At 34.8% G+C, this 11,766-nt stretch overlaps 2 protein-coding genes across 2 annotated transcripts; one reads left to right on the forward strand and one right to left on the reverse strand.

Annotated features, from left to right (window-relative positions):
* Positions 1-908: 908 nt before the first annotated feature.
* On the reverse strand, positions 909-3,649 carry LOC117124803 (transcription initiation factor TFIID subunit 1-like; the record flags this gene model as incomplete). Its single annotated transcript, XM_033271134.1, has 5 exons — positions 3,632-3,649; positions 3,190-3,331; positions 1,918-2,040; positions 1,453-1,573; positions 909-1,257 (listed from the first exon to the last, which is right to left on the reverse strand). Coding segments are annotated over exons 1-5 (753 nt in total), but the record flags the coding sequence as incomplete, so codon positions are not given.
* Positions 3,650-5,958: 2,309 nt separating this feature from the next.
* Positions 5,959-11,766, forward strand: LOC117124804 (acylglycerol kinase, mitochondrial-like). The gene is made up of 13 exons (XM_033271135.1): positions 5,959-6,071; positions 6,935-6,974; positions 7,279-7,358; positions 7,449-7,524; positions 7,906-8,238; positions 8,285-8,352; positions 8,531-8,588; positions 8,936-9,071; positions 9,291-9,397; positions 9,691-9,758; positions 10,284-10,380; positions 10,666-10,811; positions 11,721-11,766. The coding sequence occupies exons 1-12, from the start codon at positions 5,959-5,961 to the stop codon at positions 10,777-10,779; spliced, it is 1,290 nt and encodes a 429-aa protein (XP_033127026.1). The 3' UTR covers positions 10,780-10,811; positions 11,721-11,766.

The following is an 11,766-nucleotide window of genomic DNA, read 5'->3' on the forward strand; positions in this document are numbered from 1 at the left end:
GCTCAGGATACAATTACAAGGACATAAGTACTTGAATCTATAACACCATCAGCGTCTCATACTTCGGGCATTTATTAATACCATATAGTCTACCTTCACAATGATCAACAGGATTTCTCCGGTACGCGTATCTCACTATTTTGTTTAACTTATGGTAAAATCTACGTAATGATACTAAATTTCGCTATTCTGTAGAAACAGAAGAGCTTAAAAGCGTGTTTTTACCTCTTTTAATTGTCAAAAAATGATGCCCTCAATTAAAATACACACAAGTGAAAAGATTGTTCATCAAATAATATTTTGTACGGTAGTTTTGATTTAGTAAAATAAATGATAAATATAAAGGAGGGTTAAACGTCCATTGATTGTAAAATTACCGAATGTCACAAGGAAAACCCAATGGAAAATAAGCCTTGGCAACCCCGAAAATCCAGCGACAGGCAACCTGCCCGTCAAACAGAACACGGTAAAGTGTGTTAAATGGAGTATTGTATAGCCAATGATTGGGCTAGTAAAATAGCCTGTGGGCTAGTGAAACTGCAATGAACTAGCCCAGTTGGCTAGTAAAAATAAAACGAAAAATCGAGGCCTGATAATTAATAATCATACAACGCTCTACAGCTTAAGTAATGAGCACTAAATATCAGAAATATTTTTTGTTTACTGTTCATTTGTTTTGATTCATCATTTCACGATTTTTAAAGTGCTCTCATTCTGTATACAGATTCTCGTCACTTATGTTCTTCCATATTTCAATTAATACCTGATTATGACCTATGCTCAAAAGTATTCATACATTAAATATTTTATTCTGAGGCAGATATATTGACTGTTTCATTTCTTATTCATATGATTTTACATATGCAGAAGCATTATTTTATTGAATATGTATCAATTTTTATACCTACCTTTCCTGGTTTGAATTCTGGAAACAATTCGGTAACACTTGGCATTTTTCTTTTCTTCTGCGTTGTCTGTGAATCTACATTTTTTGTCGACCCTTTACTGGAATCCTTCAGTAATTGATCTTCAGAGTTTTCAGTTCTTTTTGTCTTACTTTCACCTGCCTCTGTCTCACCATCACCCTTATCCAGAGGTTGCTCTAATGGAGATTTTGATATTCCTGCAGAATCACTGGGAGAGCTCCTTGATGAGGTTGCAGGAACGACAGATGGTAAAATTATACTGGATTCCAAATCCATTCCGGAAGTTAGGTTTTCAAAATTTCTGGATGGTGTCTTATCCTCTCTGGAACTGGTTGTCTGTCTTGAGTTGGTTGAACTAAAAGAGTTTGACTGAGAGTCTTCGATTCCAAATGGAGAACCAATAAAGTCTTGATGCACGTCTTCCTCTGTCGAATTTTGGAGATTATTCAGTTCTGCCTGAAGTTCAGCCACATCCACATGCAATGACTGAGAGTCAGTGCCACTACCAATGTCTGATGAACCAGATGTTGGAGAGATGACGTTGGCATCATTAGTTGGGGATGGTCCTGAAGGTGGTGGGGGCATCAAGCTAGCATCTTTTGAATTTTCCTCTTCATCCTCTTCATCATAATTCTCATCATCGTCATCTGAAAAGTTATAGTCTTTTTTTAAGCTTTGTCCTGACATTCAGACTGTCAAACATTACTTGACAAAAATCTATTGCATGCCTATACATCTACACTTGCCACAAGTCTCTAATTTATTGATTTTTCCTAGTGTTAAAAACTTTCAGAGAGCACAACCAGTATCTGTTTATATCAAGAAAAATCCTTAAAAAGTATAGCATGGTCTCTTATACACATCTAGATGTGTATAAGAGACAGGATGATGCTCTGCTTCATCATACAATGTACAATCATGTATTTAAAGCTTCACAATAAAAATACAGCTCATTCTTATACAATTTTAAGTTTCACTTTGCCCTACATACCTCTCTTTGGGGCAATGTAAGTACCCATGTATGGTTGAATGCCCTGCGCCATCTCCTCGTCGTCATCGGCAACCTCTGTGATATCAGAATAATCAACAGCTGCACTTGATACACTTTCATCATCTGCAATGATCCAAAGTACAACAGAAACTATTATATAAAATGCAGCAACAACAGCATTCACTTTCATCTAGAACACTAACTAAATTGCATTAATAATCAGCAGTGTATCCAGGGGAGTGCTCGGGGTCCTTTCAGAGTTTGAACAAATTTAAGAAGTGCCATTTTCCGGTATCTAAAAGTCCCCAATTCTTAAATTACTCTCACCCCGGCTTCAACAATATAACAATTTTTGTAGATTTTATGTATTTATGTGCCATCTTCCCGCAATTGAAAGTCTCAAGTTCTTAAAATTTTCTAACGTCAGAGCCAACCATGACTTCCATCAGCAACCCTCTTCCTAAAATCTTGGTTACACCACTGATAATAACAAAAATAGAAATCAAATTATAATAAAAAAAAAAATAAGTGTAATAGAACTTTGACTACTGTAGGATTGATTGTGATGTAAAATGTACTTTATAAACAAACTTTAATTATTATTTCACAAGCTGTCATTTAAGCAGTAATCTTCTTCTTTAGAAACCAACTAAAATGTATCCTAACAAAATGAAAGCTTACCAAAAAACATTAATTAAATTAAATGTTATTGAGTATACAATAGGAAACATTCACTAAATGTTAAAAGCTACAGCACTGCATAAAACATTAAACCAAAGAGTATAAAACTGCAAGAGGTCCGACCGAAAAGGTGGTCTTTAAAAGATTCGAGCAACTGGCATGATTTTCTAAATTTATGTGTAGGGCATCCCCTATTTCGTGGCAGTAGTTTTATATAATCTTTGATTAAAATAAATTGAAAAAAATTTGTATAATTCTTAATGAAAATATTGATTAAATTTTGTGTAAATGGAATTAAGTGTAATAATAATAATAATATATGTATTTAATATAGTGCCCAATAATTAACCTGATTACATAGTGCTCCTATGGTACATACAAATGTAAAAAAACAAATTAAATACTGAAAAGATGCTTTATTAGGCAGTCCTTAAATTAAAATTGTGATCTAGTTCCATAATGATTAAGCACTGCCAGCACATACCGGAAAATAGTAACAAAATTATAAAAATAATAACATTCCTTAAAATAGTTAAACAATTATCTGTGAAATATTCATTACTCTCCATCGACACAAATATCCTCTCTTACCATCATCCTTGGAAGCATCATAGTCATCATCCGATGATCCTTGCTGTTGAGTCTGTGTTAGTGATTGAGCTAAGCTCCCTAGACCACTGAGGTTGCCAAGCGCTCCAATGTGGCGTACAGATTCCTGAAAAAAACATTTTATCTTAATGTATCATATACGATACCAGGGGCCTTGAAAAGGGGATTACAGATTACGAGAAATATTAATTTGTGTTGAACTAATGTAAAATATTATTACTGTATTAATTATTGAGATTACATTTATTCTGGGAGCAATGAAAAATAAAAATACATGTGTCCCTCAAATGAAAAGACCAATTAACAGCCTTGTCTCTGTTACATATTTTTGTTTCTTCAGTTAGTACTGGAGAGCTCACAGACGGATGACCATTGTATCATTTAAGAGCGCCCTCTTTAGTTTAACCTTCATAAACAATCCTACCAGGTACTGATGAGTCATTTTTGTTTTGTTTTTGTTTTGTATTTTTGTGTCTGCATTTGTAAATATAAAATGATGGAAATGACATGATATGATAATAAATATATCATAAAGATAAAAGAAATTTGTTAATTTGGGACTATAGAAAAGCAGTCTTAATTGGAAGGGTCTTCAACTAGAGGGAGGTCTGTATGGAATTAAACTGAGACAAGTTGAAGGCCATTGAAGTGGGAAAGAGTGCATAGACACTTTTTGTGAAGTGTTCCTACAATGATCATTTCATCTAGATACATTTACTTATCATGCTAGCAAAGTTAACATACTATATTTCTATATCTTGTTCTTTTCCCAGCTTTCTGGAATTTGTAGCCCATTGCGCGATGCAAATTTGTACGCAAGAATGCAGCATTTCTGCAACGACAAGCCATGGAACATGTCTGCTAAACATTTTATGTGATTCGACAAGTCCACCTCCATTTCTGGAGGGAAGACAGCTTTCTTCATAGCAACAGCTTTGTATCCTGTGACAGGGTTAGCATTTTGTTCTCGTTTTAAAATAAAACGTTTCAATGTCATTCTATTAATATTGAATTCCTTCGCAACACTCCGAACACTGCTCCCTGATGCAACCTCAATAGCTGCACGTATCAACACATCCAACAGTGTGCTCCCTCTGGTGGTTTTACGTTTATAGTTACGCATTTTGCCCTGAAAATAAGTAAAATTAGTAATAAAACTCAGATGGAATACGCCTACAAATAACTGAATTTAATATAACATATAAAGTAAATTGATAAAAACTGGGGTATTACAATCTTGTTGGATTGTTGAACACCAATAAGTCTTAAATTGATCTATGCAAGTGAAGCCTGTGAGGTCATAAAATTTAGAAGTGAGTAATTGTAGTGGGTTGCTCGTTTAATTTTTTAATACCATAACACACAGCTAGCTGTCAATTCATGGTCTGATAAGCATAATAGCCCTGTGTTACTGTTTAAACTAAAGGAACAACTAATTATGTTAAGTTTATGGATCTATGACAGCTCCCTCTGGGCCACCTAACAGCTCAATAACAAAGTGGGGTAAGTTGAGCCATGGCACATCTTGCCCCATATTGACTGGCTCAACTTACCCCATAGCAACCTATGAAAACATCTGGTCAAGCATACCAAAGTGATGTACATTTGAGCATATAAAACCAACCATTATGAATGCATATAATACTGGCTACATTATGTTATCTATGAATTTGGAATCATCTCTACAGTAACTGGACCGTGATTGCACTTACCTTTTTCGGCAAATTTCACTTTTGAAGGCAAAAAAATGATTTTTCAATACAGGATGTTCAGCTCAGTGTCAATCTCTATGTCTCATACAGCAAAAAGACTTTAATGGGTACATGTTTCAACAGAGGGCAGCATATATCTGGTCAACCAATTTATATTCAATTTTAGGGGGTTGGAACAACTTACCCCATGGCTCATCTTACCCCACTCTCCCCTACATATTTTGAGATGAGTAAGGGGTGTGTATACAGCCACTGTTCTCTTGTGATGGTATTGCCACTTTGAAATGTTCACTGTTTGGCATATAAAGCTGAATAAAAAAAAATCCTTTTGAGGACATTAAGGTCTACTGTAGCTCCGGAGGCAAAATATTTGTTGATATGACCTTGACTAGGCCTAAGGCCTAGCTTTATTGGCTTGGTCTCCTCTACCTAGGGCCTAGGCCTATTAGCCTAGACCCCACTTAGTTTAGCTAGCCTAGCTAGAGGAGGGCTAGCCTAGCCTTAATAATACTAATAATAAAGACTCGACAGAGCCCTAGACTATCAATTTAACATAACATTTGTGATAATAATTAAATAATGTATACTAACAATTATTGTAAACTGTAAATCAATATCAAATCACATCTCAGATACTTAGAACTGAAGTCAGGCTGAAAAACATTGTAATCTTGTTTTTCGCCTAACATTGGAGTGCGCCCTCAGGTGTGACCGTCATATCGCAACAACAAAAAGGGATATAGACACGATAAGAAAAGTTAAAACAGCCGGTCGCTGTGTCATTAGACGCTGCAAAAAATCAACATCAAATCATTCATAAACCACCAAGCATGGCCTAGACTTGCCACAAGTCTCTTATTTTTTTTAATTATTTTTCTCATTCTGGACAGCGCCACCAACGAGAAAGTAATTTAGAGATAGACGGAATTTCGAAAAAAAAGAAATCGAGTATGGGACGCCAATTAAATTAGGTATGGCGCGCACTAAGTGCAATAAAGAGTGAGTAACCTAAAATTAGGGCCTGGAACCGAGGCTAAGCATGGCCCAGAGAGTTGTGAAGATCGCTAAAACTCTGAGAAATAATTGGAAAAAGACCACGTTTTTTGTATTGGTGGGTTCATATGGAATTTATTACGTGAGAGACAGAATAAAGTTAGTTTTTATTTCAAACTGGTTGATTCATGTACAAATAATCACTCTGCATATTTCAGGCCTGTCCAACGTTACGAACAAATGCATTTGGCCGGGATGAATGAGTTCTTCAGGCTACCTTCTTTGCTTGAGCATCGCTAACATCCTACTTAGCCTAGGCTGAGTGTATGGCTAATGGGATTGAATCTTTTGTGTTGCAAAACTAAAATTGTTGCTATTTATACTCTTGGTAATTTTAGCAGTACCTCAATGTAGGCATTCAGCTTCACTTTGTATTTTGTAATTTTAAATGAATTTTATAGGCTAGGCCCTAGGCCTAGTTAGTTGAAGCCTACCTATGCCTAGAGTTTTAGACTAGGCCTACTACAAGGCCTGTGCCCTAGTAGTATATGAATAGTAGTACTAATTACAGTTAATTTTATATGTTTGTTTAATATGGGTGCAGGTGGGGTGGATCCAGTTGGGGGCATGTATCCCTGTTTACCCACTAAATTTTGAATGCAAATCAATGTTATGTGCTACTCACTTACCTACCGGTATTCTGAAGCTGTTGTGCCCTCTGTTTGAAAAATTCTAGATCCTCCCCTGTGCACCATGCATGCATGCATTTTGAATGAGTGGCTCTGTATCAAATGTGGATCCAATAAATTGATTAATATTGTTAAGAAAGAGTGAAAAACTTTAATACTACTAGGCTGGCAAGTTTACAAATTTTCATAAATATTATGTACTGTACTATGATACAGCATCAGTCAAATTGAGTTTAGAAAGTAATGTACAAGCTAAAAAATTGCAAAACAAAACGTGTTAATAATACTAATGTTGGAAAACTTACACTCATTAGATTTTCTTTCCTTTCTCAGAGCAAATGAAATACGAGCAGATTATTGTAAACAAGCAGTAGTAAGTCTAACTTATTTTCATTTTAGGCCCAATAAAAAAATATTAGTATCACCATGTCTTCTATGGTATTGAAAAATATGTATTTTGGGGGAAAAAGTGTTAGTGGAAAATAATTACATTTTTTGTCCTTTTATTTTCTTTTTCATTTTCTTTAAATTAAATAATAATTGTTTGTATTATGTTAATCATGTATTTACTTTGAATATCAATGCAACAGCAAACAATCCAAACAAAATTCATAGTTAACGAAATGAACCAGTCGAATACACCCATTAATTCTCAGATGGTTTTTTCTTTATAACAGATATATGGGGAAGAAACCATTCAAACTGTGAGCAAACCAAGAAACGTAACAATCATATTAAATCCTGCTGCCAGAAAGGGGTGAGTTTGCAAACTGCCAAGACAAGAAAACAAAATTAAACATTTTGTCTTTAATCAAATTTACATGACTTTTCTTGTTTTATTTTAAAGGAAAGCTAAAAAGCTTTTTGAGAAGAATGCTGCTCCTCTGTTGCATCTAGCTGGTATCAATGTAGAAATAATTAAGGCAAGTTTGATTCTTTTTCTTCATTGACGGTGACTTGAGTAGAAACTTTTTATTTCTGACCTGGTAGGTCACCAGTCAGGTCACCAGTTACTGTATATGTCTCATAGTGAAAGTGGGTTCATGAGAAAAGTTTAAAACGCATTTTCTGAAAATAATATGGTATGAATCATGTCTAGTGCTTCTTTTATTTGTTTTCAATGTTTATTTAGTAGCTGTTTTCCATTGACCATCTTAGATTTGTCATCTTGGTGTAAAGAAAAAAAAGTGCCCTTATTCTCCCTTTTTTAAATATTAGGACAAGAAACTACTTTTTTTTTTTACTTGGCCTAAACAGAACCTTTCTTATATGAATTTATATAGTTTCAATTTCTCTTAATTTAGACTGAATTTGACGGCCATGCTAAAGACTGTGCTGGAGCGTTGGAGTCCACCGACGCATTGGTGGTTGCTGGTGGAAACGGTACCGTAGGAGAGGTTATAACCGGCCTGCTTAGACGAAGTGATCAACAATCAGTCACCAAGAACTGGCCAATAGGATTCATCCCTATCGGTTTCACGAATACATTAGCAAAGTTTCTGTATTTAGATTCGGAATTTGAAGTCAGGTATGTAGTAACAAAATATTCCAAAATTGATATTTCAAGACTAATTTACTTTGAAGTAACATTTTATGATATGGGATTCAGACTCGATTTATTGCTATTACAAAGTGATGTATACTATATAACCTGTCTCTTATACACATCTAGATGTGTATAAGAGGTCGGTGTATGGATTGTCCAAGTTGGAATGGGGCGAATACAGAAATGTACGAGATAGAATTCCCAAGTAAGCATTGATATAAATTACAGTATATACACTACTTGCTTGATGTAAATAATACTTTTGTACACACATTCATATTATTATAGTTACATGTGTCTTGGATATGTCAGGGATTCTGTACAGTAATATCAAAGCAAATTAAATACTTTTTACCAAATTAAATACTTTCTGATTTCTACAGGTATTGGTACTTAGGACCACTAAAGTCCAAATTTGCATATGTTTTTGCAACTGTTCAGGTAAGAAAGCTATTCTTTGATACTCAATTTTAATGTAATCATTTTATACCAAATTGTAAATATATTGATAATAATAATAATAATAATAGTAATAATATTTATAAAATTTATTGATGTAAATTGCAACAATGATTTTAATGATTTATCTTATAAATGATTTCCTGGTAGCTTTTTAGGTTTTTGTTTTTCTTCTTTGTTTATTAAATAAGAAACTCAAACTCAAGGGGTTAATCAACCAATGAATTATGATAACAATTTATAGTTTTTTACAATTGTGGTTAAAATTACTTTAGTTTTGAGAAATTGAATTTTATGCACGCAATGATAAATACTTATTTTCTAAATAGGAATGGCCACCTGTATTTAAAGCTCATCTTGCATATCGTCCACCTGTAGATGTTCCTGAAGAACCAGAGGTTAATCAACAGCAGTATAGTTTCTTTAGTCGCTTATTCTCTTGGATTTGGAGAACAGAGCAAAAAGGTATTTTGAAAGTGACCAGTGGAGAAAAACCCCAAAATATTATTATTGTACAATAGTAATATACTGAATTTAAAATAGCCTTATTAAAGAAAAAAAAATATTTGTTGATTATTCTCTATTGTGAAGGATATATTGAAAAAATATAGGCTCTCCCAAGGAAAAATGCTCTTGTACTAGAAGTATTAACTAGAACATTTCTTTTCTCCATGAATTTCTTAGAACCAGAAATTGAAGAAGTTGAGGAGATACCTTGGAAAGAGGTTGATGTATCAACGCTTGAGTTCTCTGCTGAAACACATAATGATAATGTAGAAAATGCTTTAAAGGTAAAAAAAAAAAACGTGAACAAACATAAACATAATATGAAGACAGGGGTCCAAAGTCGGAAGAAGTCATTTCCGGGAGATCTGTGGGGATGGGTTCATTTCCGGAATCTTTTGACCCCTGTGAAATAAGTCAACCTTCACCTGTGCCAAGAGCCAGTGCTAGTGCATAGGAATGTCGCATATCATATACAGATGAGATATGGGATATATTTACTACCATACTCCTTGCACTAAGATGTAATGTTTTGGTAGTTGCTTTTGATATAATATTATGTACTGTACTTTTCCTACAGACTACTAGAAGCATGAGCATAGAGACCCTGCCAACTGACATCACAAAAACAGGCTTCATCAAAGAAGGGTAAGGAAAGTACAACTATTATGAAACATTATTATTGATATAAATTTTGTTTGTTTATTCAGTGTAACCAGTTCTCCAAAAGAGACCTAATGTCTTATAATCTTGCAAGTCCTTAAATCAGTCTGAGGGAGTTGTATCTTTTGATAGGATTTTTAATTCAGGAATCTTGGAATTGAAAGGGCAGTATCCTCACAATCTATAGAGTTCAATTAGCTAGTCTCTGCTTAACCATCTTTCAAGTGGTTTATCTAGGAGTCTTGAAATCGGAGGTGGAGAGGAGGAGGGGGAGGGGCACGAAAGTGAACTGGGGATTGATGATTAAGTAAGGGGACGCTATCTCGCAAAATAAGGTGATATGAGGTGATTTTTTTTCTACTTTCGCATTAATTTTTTGCTTCAAATATCAAATATTTTCAATGGGGGGGGGGAGATGGGAATTTGGGGGTGCAGCCCCACCCTCTCCACTAGATACATCACTGCATTTTTCTCCAATGACCCATTTTCTGACATGAATTTTTTATATAGTTGGAGAAGAGTATCTAAGGCAAAAGACAATAAATCTGAGATCCAAAGTGAAACATTGCAAGTTGGTGAGTTTAAGTTGACACCAGTGGAGCCAGAGGTAAGCACTGTACTTAGCATAGCAATACTAACAATAAGCTGTTGCCTATTTAGCCCCATCCACATTATCAAGTTATATTTGACAAACACATGTGACATGCCAAAAATGGTCATGATGAATATATATGGGTAGGGCTTTACTTGTGGAATCCATCCCATTGGCTGAGTAAAAGTAATGACAGTTTGCTGACTACTGTTGTCATAGCCTCATAATTGCGCACAATGTTCCCAAACAGTGTCATCTTTCTGTCACAATAATAAATCTTTTTTTATTTATTTTTTATAGGCCAGCTTCTTCAGCATTGATAATGAACAGTTTGATGCATACCCGGTACATGTTAAAATTCTTCCAAATAAATTGAGGTTTTTCATCAATGAGGAAACAAATCAGACAAGGTGACCATGGAAAAATGCAGATAGTAAACAACAAAGGTACAATTGGGCTTAATTTGTCCATTAAGCCTTGTTTTCTTAAAATCACTACACTATCGCTACAGTGTTTTTATTACGATCATTGTACTGCGTAGCTGTCCCCAATGCAACCGAGCAATCACCAGCACTGAAGCCTGTCGGCGATAGCATGGAGCGATTTTATGGAAAACAGGTTTTCTGAGCATTATATATACAGTATTGTGTTATAACACACCTAAATGGATTTGGTATCATGTCACATTGTTATTTACACCATTTCATCAGGTAAAATGGAAATAAATTTCATTGCATAACTGGATCTAATACAATCTTTTCATTGGTTAACAGATGATGGAAAAAAGGTATATCATTAAAATTTTCCTAAGTATCAAATAAGAAAGATCTATTTGAGGTGCGTTATAAACAGTTTTCACATCACAGCATTAATTACTGTATACAGATGCTGAATGTTTTTATTCACACAATCTAGTGCAAATGCAGAAGGGGTGCAGAAGACAGTGCAATCTCACCCCCTAAATTGTATTAAGAAAAACAACTGTTGCATTGTATTGTTAAAATTTTATTTTAACACAAGATTTTTAAAGCATGAGAGTTTTCTCACCTCAGCCAAAACCATTGTAGGGCTGAGGTCGTGCAGACTCTCACGCACCCCACCACAATCCTGCGTCCGCCCCAGACAAGAGAAAGAATATTTTCATGGGTTGAAAGATCGACTGTAAAATTGGTAAAAACATGTAAATATCAGGAGTGTGGGGAGTCTCCAGTGTGTTGGGCAAAGCTATCACTAGATTTCCCGTGGAGGCACTAATCATCTGAGGTCAGTGCGAGGCATTGCCAATTTACTTTGTTTTGTACTTCAATTAATTTAGTGAGAAACTAAAAAAAAAAACCCCTTTTTTTCTTTGTCAGATTGACGTACTCTGGGTCAGCTGTGCTCACAATGCTAATGACATGG

This window comes from Anneissia japonica, unplaced genomic scaffold, assembly GCF_011630105.1.
Source record: "Anneissia japonica isolate Jap-2015-1 unplaced genomic scaffold, ASM1163010v1 scaffold284646_len11767_cov230, whole genome shotgun sequence".
Classification (NCBI taxonomy): domain Eukaryota; kingdom Metazoa; phylum Echinodermata; class Crinoidea; order Comatulida; family Comatulidae; genus Anneissia; species Anneissia japonica.

Coding starts and splice junctions, on each gene's coding strand:
- LOC117124804 (XM_033271135.1), top strand. CDS start 5,959: ATGGCCCAGAGAGTTGTGAAGATCGCTAAAACTCTGAGAAATAATTGG. Junction 7,525..7,905: donor TCAATGTAGAAATAATTAAG/GCAAGTTTGATT, acceptor CTCTTAATTTAG/ACTGAATTTGACGGCCATGC. Junction 10,381..10,665: donor TGACACCAGTGGAGCCAGAG/GTAAGCACTGTA, acceptor TATTTTTTATAG/GCCAGCTTCTTCAGCATTGA.